Source organism: Cervus canadensis, chromosome 32, assembly GCF_019320065.1.
Source record: "Cervus canadensis isolate Bull #8, Minnesota chromosome 32, ASM1932006v1, whole genome shotgun sequence".
In the NCBI taxonomy this organism is placed as follows: Eukaryota; Metazoa; Chordata; class Mammalia; order Artiodactyla; family Cervidae; genus Cervus; species Cervus canadensis.
In genome coordinates, this window is record NC_057417.1 from 4,740,200 (window position 1) to 4,767,629 (window position 27,430).

At 49.4% G+C, this 27,430-nt stretch overlaps 1 protein-coding gene and 1 non-coding gene across 8 annotated transcripts in view; both read right to left on the reverse strand.

Annotated features, from left to right (window-relative positions):
- CIITA (class II major histocompatibility complex transactivator) overlaps positions 1-27,430 on the reverse strand; it is a 56,427-nt gene that overhangs the window by 21,466 nt on the left and 7,531 nt on the right. For 3 of the 7 annotated variants that reach the window (XM_043456212.1, XM_043456211.1, XM_043456210.1), the window contains exons 2-5: positions 6,226-6,372; positions 5,877-5,972; positions 986-1,048; positions 242-322 (exon numbers count right to left, since the gene is read on the reverse strand). In XM_043456212.1, coding sequence (XP_043312147.1) covers positions 242-322; positions 986-1,048; positions 5,877-5,972; positions 6,226-6,372 — 387 coding nt within the window. Of the gene's footprint in view, positions 1-241; positions 323-985; positions 1,049-5,876; positions 5,973-6,225; positions 6,373-13,242; positions 13,499-22,514; positions 22,611-24,179; positions 25,132-27,430 lie in introns of those variants that run through there. The other 4 variants (XM_043456215.1, XM_043456216.1, XM_043456213.1 and 1 more) reach the window with 4 other exon arrangements.
- On the reverse strand, positions 7,370-7,441 carry TRNAC-ACA. Its single transcript has one exon. It is a non-coding gene; the product is annotated as a tRNA-Cys (tRNA).

The window sequence follows — 27,430 nt, forward strand, 5'->3', positions numbered from 1 at the left end:
AGGCCATTTGATCCTGGGCAATCAGCTTCCTCCCTGCATCACTAGGGAGCAGGAGTGAGGGGAGAGGTGGGAGGACTCCCAAGCTCAGGCCGAGCAGACAGGACTCAAGGAGGGAAGCAACTGGGAGCTGTCCCAGGTTTTAGAGCCGAGGCAGGGCCAGCAGTCAATCAAGGCTGGGTCAGATCAGGGAGTGGGGGCGTCGCGGAGGGTGTTGGGGAGGGGCGGAGGGGGGCTCACTCACGTCTTTTCTGACTTTTCTGCCCTGCTTCCTCCAGCACCTCCACACTCTCGCTGATCATTTCTTCCAATCCTATGTGCTCAACTTTGGGGAAAAACCAAAGACACCAACACATAGTCAGTGGACGTCCAAGGTGACGTCCCCGCTGACACTCCGTTGGGAGGGAATGTGATCACTCATTGAGGGGGGGTCCTCGGGTATTACAGTGCTCCCCAGGAACAAGGAAGGAAATGCAGGCTGAGCCAAGAACTGCCCTCCGCCCCCCAGCCAAGGGACAGTTAGGGAGTTTGAGATCACACGTACACACTGCTATATTTAAAATGGATAACCAACAAGAACCTACTGTATAGCACACGGAACTTTGCTCAATGTTATGTGGCAGCCTGGATGGGAGCAGGCTTTGGGGGAGAGTGGATGTATGGCTGAGTCCTTTCACTGTCCACCCGAAACTATCACAACATTTTTAGTCAGCTGTACTCTAATATAAAAAGTTAAAGTGAAAGTCGCTCAGTCGCATCTGACTTTTTGCAACCCCATGGACTATAGCCCACCAGGCTCTTCTGTCCAAGGAATTCTCCAGGCAAGAATACTGGAGTGGGTTGCCATTCCCTTCTCCAGGGGATCTTCCTAACCCAGGGATTAAACCTAGGTCTCCTGCATTGCAGGCAGATTCTTTACTGGCCGAGCCAGCAGGGAAACTAATATAAAATAAAAAGTTAAAAAGAAAACAAGAACTGGTCAACTTACTGAAAATGTCTTTGCTCAGGCCCTCCAGCTGGGTGTCCTGGAAGACGTACTGGTCCAATTCCGCTGCCCAGACAAGAAAAAGCATTGTCAATCAACTATTTCTCACCAAATACTTATTGTATGCCTGGCCTTGGACTGGGTATCAGGGAACTGTGACCCTTCAGACTTGGCACACAGCAGGGTTCAATAAATGTGTGCTGAACAAATTATCAAATAAGTGAAGGAACACTGAACCTTCATGGGCTCTTAATCTAATTAAAGGGATGATATATATCCATGCAAACTTTTCTATTGCTATAAAGTAGTACATCGCAGCATAGCAGAGTTGTCTTGAAAGTGAAGTGAAAGTCACTCAGTCATGTCTGACTGTTTGGGACCCCATGGACTGTACAGTCTGCGGAATTCTCCAGGACAGAATACTGGAGTGGGTAGCCTTTCCCTTCTCCAGGGGATCTTCCCAACCCAGGGATCAAACCCAGGTCTCCTGCATTGCAAGTGGATTCTTTACCCGTTGAGCCACCATGGAAGCCCAGAGTTGTCTGGCGTTTGAGTTGAAATTCCAGCTCTACTCCCTACTCACTCCACTAGCTATACAATCTTGGGTCTACTTAACCTCTCTGGGCCCCTATTTCCTCATCTGTGTAATGAGGATAAATAGTACCTACAACCCAGGGGTGGATGGTGAGGACTGGAGACTCTGCATCTAAAGCAATCAACACAGTAGCCAGGACACGGTAAACACTCAATAAAGTGAAAGTGTTAGTGGTTCAGTCATGTGTGGCTCTTTGCAACCCCATGCGCTATAGCCTGCTGGGCTCCTCTTTTCATGGAATTCTCCAGGCAAGAATATTGGAGTGAGTAGCTATCCCTTTCTGGTTAATTACATGAAGTGGATCATGCCTTGGAGCCAATGGAAAGATAGCTCTCATAGTAAGAGGTAAGAGAAGGGTGTTTTTTGGGCTGGGGTAATCAGGGAGGGCTTCCCAGAGGCAGGGATCCTGGAGCCAGACCTTGAAAGATGGAGGGCAGAGTCTGAAAGATGAAAGTGGAGGGCTTCCTGGATAGTGTGGACAGAGTGAGGAAAGGTGGCTAGGAAACTCTTGAGATAGATGTCTTCAGTAAAAGTTTTGTGTTGGGGAAAGTTTGGGCTTCATTTTACAGGCAACTGGGCTGCCCTGGTGGCTCAGACAGTAAAGAATCTGCCTACAGTGTGGGAGATCTGGGTTCGATCCCTGGGTCAGGAAGATCCCTGGAGAAGGGAATGGCAGCCCACTCTAGTATTCTTGCCTGGAGAATTCCATGAACAGAGGAGCCTGGCAGGCTACAGTCCATGGGGTCGCAAAGAGTTGGATACAACCAAGCAACTAATACTTTCACTTTACAGACAATAGGGAGCCGTAAAAGGCTTCTGAGTAAATGGATTAAAGATCTAAATGTAAGACCAGAAACTATAAAACTCCTAGAGGAGAACATAGGCAAAATACTCTCCGACATAAATCACAGCAGGATCCTCTATGACCCACCTCCCAGAATATTGGAAATAAAAGCAAAAATAAACAAATGGGACCTCATGAAACTTAAAAGCTTTTGCACAACAAAGGAAACTATAAGCAAGATGAAAAGACAGCCTTCAGAATGGGAGAAAATAATAGCAAATGAAGCAACAGACAAAGGATTAATCTCAAAAATATACAAGCAGCTCCTGCAGCTCAATTCCAGAAAAATAAATGACCCAATCCAAAAATGGGCCAAAGAACTAAACAGACATTTCTCCAAAGAAGACATACAGATGGTTAACAAACACATGAAAAGATGCTCAACATCACTCATTATCAGAGAAATGCAAATCAAAACCACAATGAGGTACCCTTACATGCCAGTCAGGATGGCTGCTATCCAAAAGTCTACAAGCAATAAATGCTGGAGAGGGTGTGGAGAAAAGGGAACCCTCTTACACTGTTGGTGGGAATGCAAACTAGTACAGCCACTATGGAGAACAGTGTGGAGATTCCTTAAAAAACTGGAAATAGAACTGCCATAAGACCCAGCCATCCCACTCCTGGGCATACACACTGAGGAAACCAGATCTGAAAGAGACACGTGCACCCCAATGTTCATCGCAGCACTGTTTATAATAGCCAGGACATGGAAGCAACCTAGATGCCCATCAGCAGACGAATGGATAAGAAAGCTGTGGTACATATACACCATGGAATATTACTCAGCCATTAAAAAGAATGCATTTGAATCAGTTCTAATGAGATGGATGAAACTGGAGCCCATTATACAGAGTGAAGTAAGCCAGAAAGATAAAGACCAATACAGTATACTAACGCATATATATGGAATTTTAAAAGATGGTAACAATAATCCTATATGCAAAACAGAAAAAGAGACACAGATGTACAGAACAGACTTTTGGACTCTGTGGGAGAAGGCGAGGGTGGGATGTTCTGAGAGTATACTATCTCTATACTAAACAAGTATACTATCAAGGGTAAAACAGATCACTAGCCCAGGTTGGATGCATGGGACAAGTGCTCAGGGCTGGTGCACTGGGAAGACCCAGAGGGATCGGATGGGGAGGGAGGTGGGAGGGGGGATCGGGATGGGGAACACATGTAAATCCATGGCTGATTCATGTCAATGTATGGCAAAAACCACTACAATATTGTAAAGTAATTAGCCTCCAACTAATAAAAAGAAATGAAAAAAAAGAAAAAAAAGGCTTCTGAGTGAGGGCATGACAGTGGTGATGATGATAATGAAAATGATAATGATGATGGTGTTGATGGTAGTGGTCGGGTGGTACCTAACATTTACTGAATGCTTATTGCAATCCCGCTCTAAATACATACACACAGAAACTTACTCAATTCTCACAGTCATCCCACAAGGCAGGCATGATTATTATCCCCATTTTACACACGTAATACTGTAGCCACTGTAATACTTCGGGATGTCTCAGACGACTACAGGCCACGAGCACAGATTTGAGGAGGAAGCTGCCTCCTCCACTTGCTCTCACTTCCTGTGTAGATGCCCCTACGGGGGAAATGAAGCCTACGTGATTTGAAAAAAGCCCAAATCATTCATTACTGCTTCCAGCTCTGAGGGAATGTGAATAGTCTCAGGCCTAAGCATTTCTGCTTCTTCCAAGGAAATTCCAAGGTAGGAAAGGAAGAAGGGAGGCTCTCAGTTCTATAACTTTTGAGTCACATGCAGTTTCTGCTCCTCTCCATTTTCTGCCTAAGAAATCCCATGGACAGAGGACCCTGGCGAGCTACATACAGTGTATGGAGTCACAAAGAGTTGGACATGACTTAGCAGGTGAGCACGCACACACGCATGCAGGCATGATGCTGAGTTAATAACTACGTGCTGGGGAGAGACTAGCCATGTTCATGCCAGACCTCTTAAGTGATGTGATTCTTGGGATACCAGAAAAAGGGCCGCTAAGAACATCTGTGCAGGTTATTCACTGTGCAAGGGTGCCCAGCCAAGGGTAAATGGGTGCAGGTATTCATCCTGAACTTTGATATCCAAGTTGTAACACCTTTTTTTTTTCTTATTTTGACTTTTTCTTTGTTTTGAAATTTATTCATTTTTCATTGAAGGATAATTGCTTTTCTGCCATACATCAACATGAATCAACCATAGGTAGACAAAAGGCCTCTCTGTCCCACCTCATACCCCATCCCACCCCCCTAGGTTGTCACAAAGAAGTTGTTACTTCTTAATAGGGGCTGCATCCTGAAAAGAAGAGGAGGCATTGTTTTCCTAATCCAGCAAAGCCTGTGTATGAGATAGTGGTGAACCTGGGAAGGAGGGATCCTTTACCTCACCCCGCCAGGAAAAAAAAAACAAAAACAGAAACACCCCTCCCCAAAGAGTTCTGCCCTTGTCTGAAAGCTGTAGGTCTATTTAAAGCTGCAAAACAGTCTCTCAGCTTAAGACTTAGCAAACCTCCCCACTCCAGATACTATCATTCTTGTGGTTAAAAGTAAGGACTTTGAAATAAGAAAGATCTAAGCTAGAATTTCAGACCTGCCTGTTACTGTCACTAATGCAGCCTTGAGTAGATGCTTTAGTCTCTCTAAATCTCAGTATCCTCATCTGTTAAATGAAGATGCTGATAGTAGCTACTTCCTCTGTTTTTGTAAAGAGTCAGTGTGATAACACACACCATGATTAGTAGGCTACAAATGCCCCCCTCCCCCCCGCACAATGGTAGTTACGTCGGCTTCCATGTGTACAAAATGGAAATAATAATCACACCTGCCTTGTGGGATGACTATGAGAACTGAATAAGTTTCTGTGTGTAGAGTGTTTAGAACAGGAACTTGCAAAGAGTAAGTGTAAGTGTTAGGTACCACCAGACCACTATCATCAACACCATTACCACCATCATCACTCACTCAGAAGCCTTTTATGGCTCCCTATTGCCAGTAAATCAAGTCCTAACTTTCCTGGAGTCAAAACTTTCACTTCAGACGCCTATCTCAAGAGCTTCCTAACCACCCTTTCTCACTCTGTCTCCACTACCCAGGATGCTATTACAAATACTAGAGTAATTCAGCTTAGGAGCTGGGGAGAAAGGGAGGGAGGGGCACATGATATGGGCTTTGTGGGAAGGAAAGAAAGAAAAGCAGCAAATGGAAAAAGGTATAGAAATGGTGGCAGAAGATGGGGAAAGTTAAATTTATTTGCCTGGTGTTCATCTCCCCTTTTCCCAATTCTCTGTCCTCCTAACCCTCGCTCCCCATCCTCCTTGCTCTAATTTCTGACGGAGGGCCTGTTCACTCCTGGTGAGTGGCTGACATTAACAAAAGGGAAAAAAAGAATCTTTCCCCTCAATTGTCCTTTTTCTGGACTAAGAATGCTTTCTCACCGATATTAGCATAAGCCTCCCTGGTCTCTTCATCACCTTCCATGTCACACAACAGCCTGCTGAACTGTTCGCAGTTGATGGTGTCTGTGTCAGGCTCTGGAAGGAAAAGACACTTGGATGAAGCTGGAAAGATCTGGGAAGGAGGCTACTGGGGAAGGAGGGAGAGGCAGGGCGGGCTGGGAGAGGTCCCCACCAGGAGCAAGCCTGGCCTGCAGCTGGAGCTGTCCGTGGTGCTGAGCGGAGCTCCGCGGCCAGCTCTTCCCCTGGTGGGAGGTGGGGGGTGGGTATCTCCACTGCTGGCAGAGGGCTGGGGAGGGCCTTGAAAGGGGCCCGAGGGAGGGCAGCCCACCTGAGCAGAGCTCTATCTCTTCTTCTCCTGTCAGATCCATCCGGTCGTAGAGGTGGTAGAGCTGCAAAGGGTCAGCACTGCTGTTGAGAAGTTCTAAGTAACTGCCTTCTAGAGGCCCCAGCTCCATGGTTGGGCACTGTTCACTACCTGGAAGAGAGACACAGCAGTCAGCTCATGGGGTGTTGGAAAGATGCAGAGAATTAACACCCACCACAGTTCCCAGCTGGCTCTCTTGGTGAGGGCGAGGGTTGGTGGGAGCCAAAGGAAGTGAACAGAGGCTTCTCATTCAGCACTACTTACGTGCTCAGGGCAAAGAATATGCCTGCAATGCGGGAGATATGGGTTTGATCCCTGGGTAGGGAAGATCCCCTAGAGGAGGGAATGGCTACCCGCTCCAGTATTCTTGCCAGGAGAATTTCATGGACAGAGGAGCCTGGCGAGCTACAGTCCATGGGGTTGCAAAGAATCAGACAACTGAGTGACTAACACTTTCACATGTGTTCAGGACATTGAGGAGGAGAAGCCCTACATCCTTCCTCTAAGAATCTTTGTCACAGTGGGAAGATGCCCATGATACAGAAAAGGGAACCAAAGAAGTGTAGATTCAGGACATCTCATACCTGGGAGCCAGGGGACCTAAGTTCTGCTGTCAGCAACTACCATGAATGATAAGAGCTAAGATGCACAGAATACCTAGTCTCTGCCAGACACACAGTGTAGCATTCTCACATCAACAATCATATGAGGTAGGTACTATTACTAACCTCATTTTATACATGCATAAACTGAGGCTCAGAGAGGTGAAGTGACCTATGGAAGGTAACTTAAGCCCAACCAGGATTTAGTTCTGGGCAGTCTGACTCATGGACCTGTATTTAGGTGTTAGGCTTTCCTGCCTTGGGTGACCTCAAGCAAGTCTGTGCTCCTCTCTATGCTTCAGTATCCTAATATCTAAATTGAAGGTGTTGAGGCACATTTTCTCTAATATCTTTCATTATTAATTGTTGAAAAGTGAAAGTGAAGTCGCTCAGTCGTGTCCGACTCTTTGCGACCCCATGGACTGTAGCCTACCAGGATCCTCCATCCATGGGATTTTCCAGGCAAGAGTGCTGGAGTGGGTTGCCATTTCCTTCTCCAGGGGATCCTCCCAACCCAGGGATTGAACCTGGGTCTTCTGCTTTGTAGGCAGACGCTTTACCATCTGAGCCACCAAGGAAGTATACTAATTGTTGGAGGACATATCAAATACCTTAGGTTCTACTTCATTTAATCTTCAAAACAGCCCTGGCTCAGTCCACACAAAAACTTGTGTACAAATGTACATAGAAGCATGTTTCATAATAGCCAAAACATGGAAAAATTCAAATGACTATCAATGAATAAATGGATAAACAAAATGCAGTATATCCATACAATGGAATAGTTGTTATTCAGACACGTAGTTGTGTCTTAGTCCTTGCAACCCCATGGACTGCAGCATGCCAGGCTTCCCCGTCCTTCACCATCTCCCAGCATTTGCTCAAACTCATGTCCATCAAGTCAGTGATGCCATTCAACCATCTCATCCTCTGTCGCCCCCTTCCCCTCTTGCCCTCAATCTTTCCCAGAATCAGGCTCTTTTCCAATGGAATAGTATTCACACATAAAAAGGAATAAAGTATGGATACTACTTCAATATGGAAAAAATTTGAAAACATCATGATAAGTGAAAGAAGTCAGACATGAAGGCACATTTTGTATGATTCCATTTATACAAAATGTACAGAACAGACAAATCTTTGGAGATAGAAGGCAAATTCATAGTTGGCTACATTTGGGGGAAACTTGAGGGGAGGGAAATGGGGAACAAATCCTAGTGGGTATGAGGCTTTTGGGGGGAATGATGAAACATTTTAAAGTTGATGGGGGATGGTTGCACAACTTTGTGAGTACACTAAAATGGCCACTGAATCATGTACTTTAAATGGGTGAATTGTCTGAAATTTGATTTATATTCCAATAAAGTTGTTAATAGCAAGAGTAGTGTGGGGGCTTCCCAGGTGGCACAGTGGTAAAGAATCCAACTGCCAATGTAGGAGATGCAGGAGACGCAGGTTTGATCCCTGGGTTGGGAGGATCATCTGGAGGAGGAAATGGCAACCCACTCCAGTATTCTTGCCTGAAAAACTCTATGGACAGAGGAGCCTGGTGGGCTACAGTCTACGGGGTCACAAAGAGTCAGACAGGACTCAGTGACTGAACACAGCACAAAGCTGTTAAAACAAAACAAAACACTGGCTCTGGGAGGTAGGCTTTATGGTCTTCCCTTTGCAGATGAGTGGCCTGAGGCTCAGAGGGGCCCAGCAGACCCCTGATGTACAGCTCTCGCTGGCTGGAGCCAGTGTGAAGCTCCATCAGTGTGGCTCCAGTGGCCCTGCCTTCCCCCCAGTTTTGGTAGTCTATGATGCCATGATCTGTTCATTTCCTATTGCTGCTGCAACAATGTGTCACAGGGCTAGTGTAGCTTAAAGCAACAAGTCTTATTCCCTCACAGTTCTGGAGGCCAGAAGTCTAAGTCAAGGTGTTGGCAGCTTTGGTTCTTCTGGATGCTCTAGGGGGACACCCTTCCTTGCTTCTTCTAGCTTTGGGAATTGATGGCATTCCTTGACTTGTGACTTTGAGGCCACATCACTCCATTCTATGCCTAAGTGCTCACATCATCTCCTAATCTGCATTTGTCTTAAATGGACATTGATTTAGAGTCTACCCAAATAAACCAGGCTTCCCTGATAGCTCAGTTGGTAAAGAATCTGCCTATAATGCGGGAGACCTGGGTTTAATCCCTGGGTTGGAAAGATCCCCTGGAGAAGACAGGCTACCCACTCCAGAATTCTGGCCTGGAGAATTCCATGAATATATTAAAGAGTACATTTTGGAGAAGGGAATGGCAACCCACTCTAGTATTCTTGCCTGCAGAACCCCATGGACTTAGGAGAGCCTGGTGGGCTACAGTCTATGGAATCGCAAAGAGTCGGACATGACTGAGCAACTTTCATTCACTCATTCAGATACACCAGGATATCAGTTCAAGATCTTTAACTTAATTACATTCACATTTTTATTTCAAATAAGGTAGCACTCAACGCTCTAGGGGTTTTATGTTGACATATCTTTGAGGTGGAGGGGGAGGTCCACCATTCAACCCACTATACTTGGGAGGCAGATACATGCTGGAAAGAATCAAAAGAAGCTTCCTGGAGGAGGTGAGAAGAGCAATGGCCAGAAGATCCAAGATAAGCTTCCAAGTGCTCAGCCTGGGCCAGAAGAAAATGGAATTGAAACGGGAGGGTCATGAGAAAACACACACATGCAACTCACCACCACCACCCAGGTGCTCTTTTCCCTTTCAGTCATCAACAGCTCTCATTGGCTCTGAAGGGTCTCAACACAGACCCGGATATCACAGAGAGTGAACTTTCCAGTTCAGCGAGACACCCTGGCCAGGCTTGACTGTTTATAATGGGTTGGGTGGTGGTGTCAGGAACCCAAACATAGCAGGCTTGCGTTAATGACCCAGCCAACCATGTCTAGAGGAAGTGGAACTGAAAGATGGGGCCACCAACTCTCTTTTCTCGGAGCAGGGCCAAGGCTGGGAGGTGGGGGGAAGGACTTCACTTCTCCCAACAAGTCCTGGGAGCCAACCAAGCAATCTACTGTGCTCTCCAGGGTGGTGAGAGAAGAGAGAGCTCTCTGCCCCAAATCTTGCCTGCTGCCCTGCTTCCCTTTTCCAGTCTGCAGTCTTTATTGACAGCCTACATTATAGCTAGCCATCTGCCTCTTTCTCCAGACAGTGAGATCTGGTAACAACAGATCCAGACAAACCCCAGCAATTCCACAAACAAAATGTGTGACTTTAGCCAAGTCACTCATATTCTGAGTTCTCCCACAAGGACTGCCAGGGACCTTCAGGCTCAATCTCCTTCATCCCAGAGAGGAGAAGATGGAACCCTGAGAGGGGCTGTGCCTTGCACAAGGCCCTAGAGTCTGCTGGTGATGGGGCCTGCACCCAGCATAAGACTCCCAGTCCATGCTCTTCCCTGCCAATCAAAATGTATCGGGTTAACTAAGCACCCCCATTTATCTAGGCTCAGGAATAGGGACCAGGTCCTATCACAGAAGGGCAAAGGAGGGAAATGCAGAGGGGAGGAGTCTGAAGAAGCCTAGCTTATTGACAAGCTCAGCTGCAAACACTGGACACCAAATGTGGTCCAATACCAGGGAAATACACTGACAGCCGAGAAAGAAGGCAAATCCTTTGAGCTTTGGAATCAAACTGCCCGATTCTGAAATCACTCTTATCTACAAACTCACCATAACCTGGAAAGTTCATTTTTTAGATCTCTTGGAGCCTCAGTTTCCTCATCTTTATTTTTAGGCCACGTTCACAGCTTGTGGTATCTTAGTTTCCTGCATGTGCCTTACTCAGTCGCTCAGTTGTGTCCAACTCCACGATCCGTGGATTATAGCCCACCAGGCTCCTCTGTCCATGGCCTTTTTCAGGCAAGAACACTGGAATGGGGTGCCATTTCCTCCTCCAAGGTATCTTCCTGACCCAGGGATTGAACTAGAGTCTCCTGCATTGGCAGGGGTATTCTTTATCACTGAGCCTCCTCGGAAGCCCCTTAGTTCCCTGACCAGGGATAAAATCCAGGCCCCCTGCAGTGTGAGTATGGAGTCCTAACCATCCAACCACCAAGGAATTCCCTCAGTTTCCTCATCTGTAAATTGGTAGTCCATAAGGACTAGGTGAATTAATTCATGTAGGGCCCTTAGGAAGATGACTGTCACTTTGTAAGTGCTTAAGGAATGGAAACATAGCCACACAGAGAGCACAATATGGGTGATGATTATTGTTAATTCACCTCTTACCTCTGCAAGAATCACTGCAGATGGTAATTGCTGCCATGAAATTAAAGGATGCTTGCTCCTTGGAAGAAAAGTTATGACCAACCTAGATGGCATACTAAAAAGCAGAGACATTACTTTGCCTACAAAGGTCCGTCTCATCAAGGCTATGGTTTTTCCAGTAGTCATATATGGATGTGAGAGTTGGACTATAAAGAAAGCTGAGCACCAAAGAATTGATGCTTTTGAACTGTGGTATTGGAGAAGACTCTTGAGAGCCCCTTGAACGGCAAGGAGATCCAACAAGTCCATCCTAAGGGAAATCAGTCTTGAATATTCATTGGAAGGACAGATGCTAAAGCTGAAGCTCCAATCCTTTGGCCACCTGATGCAAAGAACAGACTCCTTGGAAAACACACTGATGCTGGGAAAGACTGAAGGCAGAAGGAGAAGGGGACAAGAGAGGATGAGATGGTTGGATGGCACCACCAACTCAATGGACATGAGTTTGAGTAAACTCCTGGAGTTGGTGATGGACAGGGAGGCCTGGCGTGCTGCAGTCCATGGGGTCACAAAGAGTCGGACACGACTGAGCACTGAACTGAACTGAACCTCTGCAAAATTGATAAGGAGATCTTTTCTCTTCCATCCTACTTTTCAACATTGTGAAGCCAAGATTCCTGTTCTTTTGCATAAGGGGATCCCACAGCCTCCACAGGAGCAAGTAAGCCCTAAAATCAGCAGTGCCACCTGGAATGTTTGCTGTCAGACATCCCAAACATACATGTCAGCACCTCCCTGCATCTCCAAGACAAAGCCCACACTGTACACACTTCCTCTTGAATAGACAAGGATTTGCAACTTGACACAGATGTCTGCCTCCAGCCCCCAATCTGAGTTCACCAAGAGCCCTAGGGAGGAGGCAGTTGGAGTATTATGCCCACTTGACGAAGGAGGATCCTCAAACACCTTGCTGAAATGGCCTGTCCAAGGTCATCCTGTTGGAAAATTTGACTTTGAATCCTGGCTAGGAGACCTTAGGCAAATGACTTAACCTTTAGGAGTATCAGCTTTCCCATCACTAGATTGGGATAATGATACTTAATTTGTGGGACCATCAAGAGGCCAGGAAGGGCCCTGCATGGTACACCAGGCCCACCAGAGGCCATGGTAAGAGGAAGCCCAATCTACTGGGAGCCTGAGAATCCAGGCTTTCACTTTAGAGCTCCCCACAGTACCATACTGCCTCCCATTCATGCCAAAATCGACTTGGCCTGGGACCTGCTGGTGTTCCCATAGCCATGTCTCCTGTGTCTCTATAGGCTTAGGAAGCGCTTCAGAGGCTCCTTACTGGGCTCCTCCCTCCTTGTGCAGTTCCAGAGGGGGCTGGGGGCCGAGGGCCCTGACCACCCCACTGCAAGGGAGAGAGTCCCCTACAGATCCCGCACCACAGGCCAGAACCTCCAGGCAAGGGACCCTGTGAGTGCAGGAATCTTCCTTCTTGCTCACCTATCCCCCATGCCCCAACACACAGCAACCCCTCTCCATCAACAGGGAAGAAGGCGCAGAGCTAGAATCCATTGGTGCCTCTGATTGCTGGGCATCAAATGACATGTTTATAGGTATTATCCTCTTTAGCTGAACTCACACCATAGTCATTTGTCTTCCCACTCCTCAGATGAAGAAACAGGCTCAAAGAGAAGAGCAAAGGACTGGGGTCTGAAGCAGCTGCCTGGCCCCAAGTCTCAGCTTCTTCCAGGCTCTCGGCAACCAAACCCTGGCCACACTGGGGAGGTGCCTTCGCCTGGCGGCGCACGGAAGCGTGAGTGGCAGGACGATTTCTCCTTTTGAGAAGCTGTTGGGGGCGCAGCCGAGGAGTGAGCTGTGTCTTTTTGGTTAAAGGGCAGTATTTTTAGAAGGTCCTCTTTGGACCCGCCCTTCCCCTTGGGCCACCACCATCTACATCCCACTTGAGAAAAAGTGCCTAATCCTTTTGCCACCAAAAGTCCCTTTGGGGGTTTGTTTCCATCTCCACTTCACATGACACCATAGGTTTTGAAAGGACACACACACTCAAGTGGTTCCTGAAATAAAGCTTCATTTCCCTCTCCCCAGAGGGAAATTAAACATTACCAGAATGTTCTAGCTCAGATGTTGATATTCAGTTGTTACAGTTCTTCTGTGCTCTGTATTGGCTGGGGAGAGTCCTTTTTTGTCTAGGGGTGGTGTTGATGTGCTCTGTTTATTATCTTGTATCAAGGGTCATAGCAGCTCTGGGAGATTGGTGTCACTGTACCCATTACACAGATGGTGACAATGAGGTGAGGCTCAGTTATCAGTTGCTCTCTTCCCAGAGAGGGGGGTATATCCTTGAGGATCTGAGGAGACGCTGAGAAGCAGAAGTTTTCAGCACTGCTCTGCGCTGTGATGAAAGAGCATGAGAAGAAACACTTCCCTACTTGTTGACTGTGAGTTCCTCTCAAGGAAGAAGTGGAAAATCTCTGAACTGTGTGTCTAGAAACACAGGCTTGACTTCCAATTCTGCCTTTGATCTTGAATTCCTTTCTTTACCCATCTGAGCCTTAGTTTCGTTAGCTGGGTGTAGAAGCCCACTCAGACGAGGCATTTAGGGGTTCTAGATTCCTCATTGCATACCAGCTTTCCTCCCTGCCTTTCCCCCAAAGCCTGCTAACACCACTCTGCCCCCCAACTTCATGATAAACTGCTTCCGGATGCCACATGGGAACAGGAAGCCAGGAGCCCAGGGTTACTTATCTACCATAAGCAGCTCCCAGTCAGCATCTTAGTGGATCAAACAAGTTCCTCTTTTCCTCTTGCACCCTACAGGCCCCCAGATAAACTCGACAAGACACCTTGCACTTTTTTCCTCTCCTAATCTGTAAAACAATGATTTACTGAGCATCTCCTACAAGAAAGTCACTGGGCTCAGTTCTCTGAGGGCCTTAGAGGGGTTTAAAACACAACCCCTGCCAAGAAGCTTGCAGTATAGGCCTCGATGATATTTTAGAAAAGAGACAAAATGTGAGGTTAATGGTACAGTGCAAGCTCTGGGTTCAAACTCCAGTTCCACGCTAACTGGGTGACCTCAGCTAAGTTGCTCGGTCTCTCTGAGTTGTGGAATCTACTGCCCTTAGGTCGCACGGTGTTGACCTCATGAGACTGCAACGCGTGCGTGCATGTTGCTCTGTCGCTTCAGTTGTGTCTGACTCTGCGACCCTGTGGATGTAGCCCTGCCAGGCTCCTCTGTTCATGGCAGTCTCCTGGCAAGAATACTGGAGTGGGATGCCATGCCCTCCTCCACGGGATCTTCCCGACCCAGAGATCAAACTCAAGTCTCCTGTGGCTCCTGCATTACAGGCAGATTCTTAACCGCTGAGCCACCAGGGAAGCCCTCATTGGGCTGCTATGACTTGCCTAAAATGACATATCCAAGAAGTACTACTAAGATGTAAGCTCCAATATGGAGCTGCAAAGTGTCACTTGCCACCGTACAAGTGGCAAAACTAGAAAACTGGACGATGCCAAGGGGTTGGTGGGAGTGGATGTTTGCAGGGGCACCTGCAGAACAACCTGGAACTCTTTAGAATACCTAAGGATGCAGAGATCCTACAATTCAGTGATTCAATTCTTGGATATACAGCAAAGAAATGCCCACACAGCTCCATGAGGACACCCATCAGAAGTTGCCCACCACCGGTACTGTTTGCGGTGACCAGGAGTTGGAGGCCACCTGAATGTCTGCTGCTAGGGGAAGGATGGTACCAAGTAGCTGCTGCAATCTGCAGGGGATGATGCTGTGATTAGAAGCCACAGTCCAAATGCACATGGAGGCGGATCTTAACAACACAGTAGAGAGTGGAAACGTATGAAGCAGAGTAGCTCTGATAACCCTCTTCTAGATGTACAGAGTGACATACAGGCGCAGAAAGAAAAAGAAAGCAACATGTATTTTAGAACACATGCCAACAAAAGGATACACCTTGAGTGCATTAGAGTGGGTGCCCAGAAAGAGGAAAGAGTAATGGGGAGAGGGGAAATTAAATAAGAGAGATGCCTCATGTAGACCAAAGATCAGACTGTACTGCAAAGTGGGGTGTGTAGTTAACTCAAGATTGGAAAAGGCTCCTGAAGCTTAAGAGAAACAAAACAAAACCAAAGATGACGGAAGCTACCTGGGGTGGGGTATGTCTGTGGCTCACCAAACAGGGCCTGACACCCAGATGCTCAAATAAAGAAAGAAAACTGCCCTCTTGCCACCCTGCAGACTGCCAGGGATGGGTGGATGGGGGCCCAGGAGCCCCCAGTCCTGGAAGAGGAGATGAGAAAGTGAAGGACTTGGAGATGAACAGGGAAAAGTGGGCACCGTCGGTAGAGGAGGAAGCCCCAGCCCTCTGGCCCCCGATGCTGGTCCAGCATGGGCGACCCAGGAAAATGAGACAGAGAGGACTTCTAGAAACTGCTGGTGTCAAGACTTTCACTTCCCAGAGGGGCTTGACGAGGTCACAAGAGACAGAGCAGAAACTTAGGTACATGGCAGTGCTTCGCGACAATGGGGCTGGAAGGCGGCTGAGGGTTCTTGTCATTTCTCCTCCAGGCAGGGAGATTGGAAGGGGTGTGTGTGTGTGTGTGTGTGTGTGTGTGTGTGCACGCGCAAGTTGTGTGAGCATGTCATAGGAGCCAGCAGGCCAGACAAGGAGAGGTCTGAAAATATTGTAATTGGTTGGATTTTGTGCCTGACTGAAACTGCAGGCTTCTCTGTGCCAAAGGGGGCTTGGCTTGGAGTATGGAATCAAAATGAAGGGTGAGGGATTTTCCTGGTGGTCCAGTGGCTAAGACTCCATGCTGCCAATGCAGGGGGCCTGGATTCAATCCCTGGTCAGGGAACTAGATCCCACAAGCTGCATCTGAAAGAGCCTGCGTGCTGTAGCAAAGGTTGAAGATCCCACATGCTATAACCAAGACCCGGAGCAGCCAAATAAATAAACAATTTTTTTTTTTTTTAATGAAGGGTGAGTTAGGCCTATAGACCTAGGTGTTTTGTCTCCTAAGACAATTTGTGTGTGTGTGTGTGTGTGTGTATTTGCTCTTACTGTTCAGTCACTAAGCCGTGTCCAACTCTTCGTGACCCCATAGACCGTAGCCCACCAAGCACCTCTGTCCATGGGATTCTCCAGGCAAGAATATTGGATTGGGTAGCCATTTCTTGCTCCAGGGATCTTTCTGAACCAGGGGTGGAACCCACGCCTCCTGCTTGGCAGGCAAATTCTTTACCACTGAGCCACCAGGGACGTGTGTATGTATGTGTGTGTCTTAATTACAATCACTATGTCTCCATAGAGAGTACACAATTAATTGTTGCCAAAGTCCCCATTACTTCCCATTGCATTCTGCTGGGTCCTATTTGGCACAGTGATGACCCCTCAGGCACTTGAGTTGGCTTGGAGGCCTTCTAAGGTCACTTCTCTCTCTGATCTGCTGGAAAGATGATGGCTTGGGATGGATAGGTGACTGGGAGAGGCAGGACTGGATTCTGTCCTGCCCCATAGTGGGACCGGGATGCACAGAAGGGTGTCTTCCAACAGATAGGCTTGGAGGAGACTGGCCCCGAGTGCCCAAACTGGCCAGGTTCATAAAGGAAGGAGCAGGAAGCATGGGGGTTGTGGTGTCTGGGTGTCGGGTGTGTTCCCCCAGCTCTCATGCCAGGTCCATCTGAAAAGGGATTAGGAAATAAGCTGTCTGGGGGACACAGGGCATCAAGAGCTATTCTCCACTGGACCCACCTCACCCTCAAGGATCTTGGTGGCTCCACCACAGCCCCCCAGCCTCTCTGCGCCGAGAGCAGCCTGTGCCAGGATACAGGGTTCTTGGAGCAGGAACACAGGAAGTAGAAGCAAGATTGGCCCCGCTCCTGGCCACAGCGCTTCTCAGCAGTTGGAGGGAGTGAAGAGGAAGTGGGCTGGCACGGCCATGGAGACTGCCGTGCTGACCACAGACTAGAGAGACAGGATCCACACAGGGAGCCATGACACTGAGATCTGGGCCCTGCTCTGCATCTGACAGATTCTGTGACCCTAGGCAAGCCCCTTTCCCTCTCTGGTCCCCAGTGGCCTCGCCTATTAAATAAGAACGTCAGGCTAAAATGTGCGTGCGTGCTCAGTCGCTTCAGGCGTGTCTGACTCTTTGCGACCCCATGGACTGTAGCCCGCCAGGCTCCTCTGTCCGTGGGATTCTCCAGGCAAGAATGCTGGAGTAGGTTGCCGTGCCCTCCTCCAGAGGATCTTCCCCACCCTGGGATCGAACTCATGTCTCACCCCCCTGAGACAACTTGGTTCTGCTTTTCCCCACGTAGGGCTTGGAAATCTCCCAGAGGACTCCACAGAGACTACCTCTGAACCCTTGAGCAAGCCACCTATCTTTTTTAGACGCCCTGGAGGACATCCACTTCATCACAACTTGGAAAATCTTGGAACTCTGAACAAGACAAGCCTGGCTGATGTGCGCGCCTGTAAATGGCACAGTTATTGAGGTCGAGAGGCCGGGGGCAGGGGGAGGGAAAGGGGGAAGGAGGAGAAAGCTTGAGAGCTACAGCCAGGGGAGGAGGGGGACTCCGTGCTTGTCCAGAACACCAGCCTCCCCCACCTCCGCGTGGCCTTTCCTCTGCATGCCCCAACCTTCCCAGCTACAGTCAGTGACCAGGAAAGGAGTCCAACAAGCTTTTCCTGGAAGAAAATCTGAGCCGGGTGCTGGGGCGGGGAGGGGAACGAATAGCCTGTGGCTGCAGTGAACAAAGCCAGGCTCCCAACTCCAGTCCTAACCCCCAACTTGACCCACGTGTGTGTGCTAAGTTGCTTCAGTTGCATCTGACTGTTTGAGAGCCTGTGGACTGTAGCCCTGCCAGTCTCCTCTCTCCAGGCCAGATTACTGGAGTGGGTTGCTATGCACTCCTCCAGGGGATCTTCTTGACCCAGAGATCAAACCCGTGCCTCTTACATCTCTTGCACTGGCAGCTGGGTTCTTTACCACTAGCTGCACCTGGGAAGCCCAACATGGCACCTAAGCCAGCAGCAGACGCTTTGCTGGGTATTGGAGACTCCAAGAGAAATACATTACTCACCAACCCTGGCTGCCAGTCTCTGACGACAGCTAGCAAGTTGGGCTGTGAATCGAAATCGCCTGAAGTGGGTGCTAAACACACAGCAGCCCATATCTCATCCACGGAATCTGGGATGGGGTCCAGAAATCTATATTTTTAAAGAGCACCGCCCTTGGGCACCCCTTCTCCCAAGACACACACTGTTGCCTTGCGGTGACTGAAAACTAAGATAGGCTTTATTTCCAAGGCAGCCCGAGTTTACACTTGCTGAGAAGTTTACACTGGTAAGTTTACACTTGACTTTCAGTTTGCATGGTTCTATGGCTTTTCCTTCCTCCATGGGAAACTTCCAGACTCTGCATTTCTATAACCTTTCTACTTCTTCTCAGCTGGAAACCCTGGAGTCAGATTGGTCCCCAATTCCTACATATTTCCTTCCAAATTCCCTCAGCACAGCCCCTTGACCTAGTACCCCACCCTCCTCCCGGCCTAGATTGTTACAAGAGTTACTAGGTCTTTCTACTAACCCAAAGTCTCCCAAACTTCAAGCATTCACCTGCCTCCTTTACAATTTTTTGGTCATATCTGCACACCACCTGTTGTATAATTTACCTAAGCATTTTCCTTAAATCAACATTAAAAAATCCCAAACATTTATTTTAAAAGAAAATTTTCTGGAATTGAAAGTAGAAATGCAAATGGCTAGGTGCATGCAAAAGTTTGCAACCGCACTATTCACAAAAGACAAAAGATGGGAACAACTCAAGAGTCCATTGACAGATGAATGGATAAGGAAAATGGCCACACACTGGAATAGTATGCAGCCAGAACAAGGAATGAAGTTCTGACACGTGCTACAACAGGGTTGAAACTTCAAGATGTTATGCTAAGTGAAAAAAGCCAGACATAAGAGAACAAATATTGTATTAATATAACTCCACTTATATGAGGCACCTGGAGTAGTCGAATTCATAGAAACAAAAAATAGAATGGTGGGGACTTGCCTAGTGGTCCAGTGGTTAAGAATCCACATTGCAAGGCAGGGGATACAGTTCCTCAATCCCTGGTTGAGGAACTAAGATCTGACATGCTACAAAGAAAGTAAACCCGTGGGCAGCAACTATGGAGTCCAAGTGCTTTGGAACTTTTATGCCACAGCTGGAGACTCCATGTTCTGCATCCCCTGCATGCCACAACTAAGACTCGACACAGACAAATAAATAAATATTTAAAAAAAAAATAGAAGGGTGGTTACCAGGGGCTGGGGGCAAGGGAAGAATGGGGAGTTAGTGCTTAACAGGGACAGAGTTTCAGTTTGGACCATGAAAAAGTTTGGGAGACGGATGGTGGTGATGGCGGCACAACATTATGAACATACTTTATGCCATTGAATTGTACATTTCAAAATGATTTTCTTGGTAAATTTTATGTTTAAAAAAGAAGAAAACTTTCTATGGCTACCTTGCATGAAAAACAAAAAGAAAAAGCAAAACCACTATCTCACTTGCCACTGAAAACAAAACACTATCAAATTAATGTCAGCTGCCCTTCCACTTTGTTAAAAAGAAACATTAGTTTTAGACTGCCGCTAACATACCTACTCAGGCTTTCCTGGTGGCTCAGACAGTAAAGAATCAACCTGCAATGCAGGAGACCTGGGTTCGATCCCTGGGTTGGGAAGATCCCCTGGAGGGGGACATGGCAACCCACTCCAATATTCTTGCCTGGAGAATCCCCATGGACAGAGGAGCCTGGCGGGCTATAGTCCATGGGGTCACAAAGAGTCAGACATGACTGAACAACTAAGCCCAGCACAGCAACATGCCTACTCACAAAACAGGAGGATTAAAAGAGAAACGGAAAAGCACCGATGTCTTTCCTATGAGAACCAGTGTCAGTCAAGATCTCTCTTGAGAACTGTCTTTGGATCATGGATCACCTGCAGATTCCCTGGTGGTTCAGCGGTAAAGAATCTGCCTGCCAATACAGGAGACGCAGGTTTGATCCCTAAGCTGGGAAGATCCCCTGGAGAAGGAAATGGCAACCCACTCCAGTATTCTTGACTGGGAAATCCCATGGACAGAGGAGCCTGGTGGGCTACAGTCCATGGGGTCACAAAGAGTCAGACACGACTCAGTGACTAAACAACGGACCACATATGTGTCAAAGCCTGTGGGGACACGGGGGGTGTGAGCCCATGATGACCTCTCAGATCTCTCTATACAATCCGGCTAGAATCTGTGAGGGTTACACCTGGCACATGTGTATTCAAAGTGGTCTTGTGCAAGGCAGGAAATCATCAGGAAAGCACTCATATCTTATCCATCTTGTAGATGCTTCTTGGAAGGGGAAGTCACTTACCCAGGGGGACTGATGCCAAGTCTGAAACCCAAGTCTGTGAGCTTCACCCTCTTCCTCAGGCCCCCCCCCCCCCCCCCCCCGCCCCCCCAATCACCCAAGACAGACCCCTGGCCTTGGAGCAGGGCACCTGTGCTAACCTTCTGATTCTACTCTTCACAAGGTACTAGATGCCAGGTCCCTGCCATCAGACTTTGCAGTATCAACAAGCCTCCCTCTGACTATCCAGGCCCCACCCTGCATTTGTGGAGGCTCATGCCTTTGCCCAGGTACTGGATGGGCTCTCAGGGGACCTGGGTTCAAATTCTGAGTCTGCTAACAACCTGGCCATGGGGTCTTTGACAAAACTCCTAGGGAAGTCCCTAGAGGTTTGTTAACATGGAGAAGGTACAGCGGTTGGACCACATCAGTGCCTTTCAACGTATGTATGACCACTGGGCCCCTGAGATAGGAAAAACACACACCACACACCATACACACACACACACCCATAGCGTATGTATGACCACTGGGCCCCTGAGATAGGAAAAACACACACACACGCACACACACACACCCCCACCCACCCACCCATAGGCCCCTGAGATAGGAAACACACACACACACACACACACACACACACACACCCCACCCACCCACCCATAGCCAGTCAACCTGCTATTGGGAGCCCCAGGGCAGACCCAGCCAATGGGATCTGGGGGCGTGGCCTGGGAACCCGCCCTCTAAACAGCCGCCCCCATCCCCTCCACCCTCCTCCCGCGGGTGATTCCCACGTGTGGGAAGCCTCGGAGCCTCTGGCTCAGTTGTCTTTAGGACCCTTCCCTCCATATTCTGGGACCTTGGAGACCAGGTCCTTGCCTAAGGCAGACTGGGATTTAGAAAGTGGTTTGCTGGGGTCTCATCTTCTCCTTCATCTCCACCGGCCCTCAAGCAAGAAGCACTAATTTCTTTAGCCTTCTGACTGGCTGGGAATGGCATTTCTTTGGGGGGAGCGGGGAGGGGAGAGCGGGGAGGCCTATCAGTGTAAGACGTCTTGCCAGATTTAGGAACACCCGGCTGCAGCGGGAGGTGGGGCACTTCTGTCGCCTCCCATGTGTCATCTAGGGTGGAGAGAGAGGCTGCGGGACTCAAGGGAAAACCGCGGGCATTAAGGGTCCCAGACAGAGCTAGGCGTGGTGGCTCCAATTCTGATGTTCTGGACCCCGGGGAGCCCCACCCCAAGCCGTCTCCTGGGGGCCCTTAGTTTCTCTCCTTAGAGGACGTGGCTTAGGACCCCAACTTGCCATAGAGATGCCAACGGTCAAGCACAGTCCGGAAATGCCCCTGCCCCCAAAGATGCTAAAAGAGAAGTGAGGATCCTTCCAATCCACTGGTTAAAGGTCTCCTCATAGACCCCCCGCCCCTCTAGCACTGGGGACCCCACTAAGAGGGCCGGGTACCCAGATTCCAGAGTCAGAGCGGGAACGTGACTCAAGAGGGAAACTGAGGCTCAAACAAGTGCAGCCCGGGTCCTAGGTCTCCGGGTGGAAGGGAAGCCTGTGATTCCCTCCCGTGCCCCCACGCGCATCTTCGGATTCCAGGACGCTCAGCCAGTGTGGCTACCCAGCGTCTGGCCGCGCGCTAGCCTGCTCTGAGCGCCTCTTCTCCATCCCCGTGTCTCTGCAGACGCTCCCCTTCCTGCCGGCTCTCCCTGCCGCGGCTCCTGGGCCCCGGTGCGCTGGGCAAAGCAACCCAGCTCCAGGGTCTCCACTCCCATTTCCTGCGTAGAATCCTTCCAGGGATGCCGGAGATGAGGGGTTTTCTGAGTGTGCACTCTGCACATTTACCGTCCCCCGGCTTCCAGCCTTGCTGTGTGACCTCGGGCAAGTAGCTACCAGTCTCTGAACTCTATTCCCAGCCCCACCTCGGGGGCCGCAGAGGGGCCTTGGGTTACCTGCTGCTGGTCCCCAGAACTCCTGCACGCGCTGCCTTCTGCTTCTGCCTCCTGCCAGCTCTGGAGTTGAGCAAGGGCGGGGATGGGTAGTCGCTGGGCCACCTCCCCTCCACCCCTTCGGGCCACCCCCCGCCCCCCGTGGCTGTCTTTTTTCTCTTTCACTTTCTCTCTGCACCACGGGGCTTGAGCCACAGAACTGGGGAGTAAGCAGACACCCAAGTTGCCCCTTGCTGCACCAACCACGTGGTTTCTCAGAAGCACCTAGTCCAGCCATCCACCGGAGCTCCAATCAGCCCCTAAAAATAGCCAGTGTTTGCTTTGGCGAGGTAGCCTGCCCTTAGTCATTTGAAACACAAGCCCTGGTTAGGAGGAAGCTGGCCCTCCCTTTCTCTCTACTTGAGCCCCACCTTGAAACTGACAAGCCATCCCTGCAGGCCACTGGGACTAGCTAGCCCAGCCACTCACTCCCGAGAGGTGCCAGCTACCCTGGAAGGCAGAGGAAATTCATCAGGGAAATTCACCCCGGGGAACCTTGATTCCCCTCCTCCCCGCCCCCCACCGCCACACACCTCCTGACAGCTTTCTTCCCTCCCTTCTTCTTCCACAGGTCCTGCACCCCTGCTCCATCCACCCTGAGGCCTTGGAGAGGTCACTTCCCTTCCCAGGCTTGGATTTCCTCATCTGGAATTGAGGAGGGAACCTTCAAGGTGACTTCTGACCTCTCTCTCTCCTTAGAAAACTTCCCCTGCCCAAGCTCCCGCTGCTACCTTCAGAGCCGGCAAACGTCATCAGCCTGCAAGTTTGGAGGAAGCCAAGCATTTATTTCAGCAGCATCTGACCAAAGGTGTCTCACACTCTCAACCACACAACAAAGGCAACACCAATACTATTGGATTCCTGTGTGGATCTTCAGATCTTAAAATGCACCGGGCGGTGTGCTAGAACCTTGGATCGCTCACCTTGGTCTTGAAATAAAAGTTTCCCCCAATCCCATTTAACAGCTCAGGAAACAGCTCAGACTCAGGATAGTCTGGGGACCCCGTGTTACTTAACAGCCAGCCAGGCAGCGCAGCTGGGGTTCAAGCTGCTTTCAGAGCTGATACCAGATGTCTGTACTCTGTTATCTCTCAGCATCTGTCCCCTGTCCCCCACTATTCCACAAAGCGCCAGCTGGAAATGAGAGAGAGGGTAGCATTGGTCCAGGTACCCGGATACTGCCCACCAGGCTCAATGTCTAGACTAATGGGCTGACGCTGGCTTTGGTGTCCCTGCGTCCTGGGGGATGGGGTGGGTCTGGCAGGGGTTCCACCGTTCAAGGGCACGCTTCAGTGTTTACCTGGCAGAGAGAGGACCTTGCGGTTGGCAGAGCCTAGCCACCAACACTGAGAGATGACGACACGCCCCCTGGAAGTCAGCCCTCTAGTACCCTTCAGGCTGATCAAGTCCTCTTACATTCCAGACACCTGAGTGAAACTGCAGGTCCCTCAGTGGAAGGAAGTGGCAAACCACCTCACTTCTTCCAAAAGCCCCAGCAGGCCAAAGACCCCCCTCCCGCCATCCTCACCCCCCAGTTCAGAGCCATGTCTCCATTTATTTGGGATGGCGGGACATCACTCTAAATTAAGAAGCATTCTCAGCCCCAATATCCCCCACCCGCCTTTTTACCTTGGGGCTCTGGCAGGTAGGACCCGGCAGGGCGTGGAGCCAGGCAACGCATGGTGTGGGAAACGCAGGGAGGCAGCAACTTCCGGATTCTGGCAGCCCCTCCTGGTGCCCACAGCCTGCCCAGCGATGTCTTCAGGTGCCCAACTCAGGAGCAGGCAGCCTCATCTCTGGCCAGTCTCCCTACACCAGGTTAGGAGCCCGCCAAGACTAAGCAAACATGCAAAAGAAGCAAGTAAGGGACCAGCAGAAAATTCTCGCCTTACCAGGTGATCTGAGCTGCCAGATTTCTTTCACTAGGCACGCTCTAATTTGCCCACGCTCCCTTAAACACTCCCTTTGCCTGATGTTAATTTCGGTTCCCTGTTGTGGACCAAATGGGGTGATGGCCAGGAAAGATAGTGAGTTGACTGTTGGAGGGTCTTCATCACACTGTCATTCTGAAACGGTGTTGACCACAGTGGAACCACGCTGGTGCCAGTTGCCAATATATGCCATCTTCTGTAGGGTGGGACTAGGGCCAGAGCCTCACAGATGCCTCAAGACAAGCTGAAAGCCTCTGCTGAGTTCTGCAGGCTCCCTGGATTCCATTGCCATCCCCCACCCCACCCGCACACCAAACTGCCCTGAATTTCCCCAGAAAAAGAATCATCCACTCATCATTCTTATTCCAAGATATTGGATCGAAATATAAATTACTTATTAGAAAGTGTTACCCCAAATATGATATATTTAGATGCACATAGTTTGGGGTACCAGATATATGCAGCAGAGGGACTATCACAGGAGAAAGTTAGTGTCTTTTCAAGGTTCTGCCCAGGCTTCTGGAAGCCTCCAGAAGAAAGTCTCAGTGTGGGGGCTAATGAACTTTTAACGCCTCTTCTAATGCATCATCAACCCATCTCACAAAGAGCAGCCCCCAGCTGCAAGCTGTCAGTAGACAGCAGTGTCTGGCCAGAATGCAATGACAATACTCTGCCCTCCTGTTTCAAAGTTACCTTCTGTGTGTGGCATTCGTTTTTATTTATGTTGGATATAAACTTTCCTTGGGAAATAAAATTGAATGAAAAATGTGAGTAGTTTGGAAAAAACCAAAAAACCCAAACCTGTCGAGCTAATAGTAGTGTGCGTGTGTGCTAAGTCGCTTCAGTCATGTCCGACTCTGTGTGACCCCATGGACTGTAGCCCACCAGGTTCCTCTGTCCATGGGATTCTCCAGGCAAGAATACTGGAGTGTGTTGCCATGCCCTCCTCCAGGGGATCTTCCCGACCCAGGGATCAAACCTGCATCGCTTATGTCTCCTGCACATTGGCAGGTGGGTTCTTCACCACTAGCACCACCTGGGAAGCCCAGCGGTAGCGTGGAGGGCACAGAACAATCATGAGGTTGGTACCGAAATGAATGACGTTTTGGAAACAATGACTTCAGTGCCTCAAGCATTTTTGTGGAAAGAACACTGAATTGGGAATTTGCAACCCCGTGGTCCAGCCCCCACGGTTACTAGCAGATGGGTCACCTCGGACCCCTCACTTCCATCGTGTGGGCCTCGGTTTCTCCGTGTGTGAAGCGAGGGCAATGATGCCTATATTTGTATGGTGATTATTTTCGAGGCAGTTTCTGCTTTCAGAAGTCCCAGGAGGGGAAGTAGGAAGACACGTGAGACTGTTGAGAGTCAATGTGAAACAGTCTTGTTCTGTTAGGCTAATAAAACAGACATGATGAGTATTAGAAATCCCGAGAAGTCTCAACTTCCTATGACTTGGCACGCCTGGCCATTCCACAAGGACACCTCTGTTCTCAGAGGGAGCCAGCTCTGACGGCCGCGGCCACGGCAGCTCGGAACCAGCTCCGTGGCCGAGCCAAGCTTGGAACGAGAGTCCCCCGGGCCTGGGGTGCGCCTGTATGGGTGCTGTCATTTCTCACCTGGACTACCTGCTACCTGGTCTCTCCGTATCCTCCTTCGCCCGCCCCCACCCCAGACCCATGCTCTGTAAGACCCGACTCCGATCACGCCTGTGTCCACACAGGTTTCTGAGCTGGGAGGATGACACGTGCCAGCCTGCATTTTGACTGATGGCAGATGCCACCAACTGGTACCAGGAGGGCCTCGAATACGGAGCCAGGAGAGGAGCACCGTGGAGCCTCGCCAGGTGCCCAGGGGGGTCCGAATTCTAGCAGAGGCAGTGGAGACGAGGAGATGGGGCGCTGAGGTGAAGTGACAAGCCTCCAGGCCTGAGTGGACGGGCCTAGGAGGGGGCCAAAGGGTTAATCTGGCGCCAGGGTCTCTCCCTCTTAGAGCATCCAGCATGCCTGCTGAAGCTCCTCTTCAAAACTCCCCCAGAGGCGGTGACCATTCATTCTCTTGAGCCCAGGATGAAACCAATTCCCTCCTGACTGGGGCAGCCCTCTCAGTACCTGCCCTGGGCACCTGAATTTCTTTGTCTCAAGTCAGAATTCAGCATGACAAAGCTACAGGCAGAAGCATCGTTCAAGGTACCAGTCTGGGGTCCCCAGCCAAGCACAGAGGAGAGGAGATGAGGGGACTTAACCTTGCAGGTAGGATTAGCATCCCAGCGAGCTTACCATCCCCTGCGGCAACCTCTCCAAACAGACCTTGCTCAGCCCTACCTGCTTATCTCTGCTCAAGCAGCGTCCCCCACCCCACCCCTTGTAGGACCACTCTCCTGCCTCCTCCTGTTGGACTGCATTTAAGTCATCCTTCAAGGCCCACCGTCATCACCCTTCCAGCTAACAACAATCTTCTGCTTTCCTCTTTTTAGCAAACTTGCAGCCATGGATTTGGCAATACATCATGAACTTCCTATTTCATGAGTATGGCCCCCTGCTGCCTCTGATGAGGTCATAAAGTCCTTAATATCTGTCTTAATGTGTCTGACTTTCTTATTGAAATGACACAGGATGCCAAGATCGGTTGAGTGAATGGTTGACGTTTGAATTTGATTAAGGCAGACAACCTCTAAATGGATGGAGGGTCCTTCTGTACTAGGTTGTATCTTTTCTTACCCTTCTTGGTGACCTGCCTCATTTCTAGCAGATGCTAAATAAATGCTTAAGGGAGAGCGAAGTAAGGATGTGAGAAAGCAAGGAAGAGAGATCAGACAAGACGTGGGGGAGTAGAGAGGAAAAAAAAGCTAATATGTAGGCAAATTAGGACATCAAACCAGTCAATCCTAAAGGAAATCAACTCTGAATATTCATTGGAAGGACTGATGTTGAAGCTGAAGCTCCAATT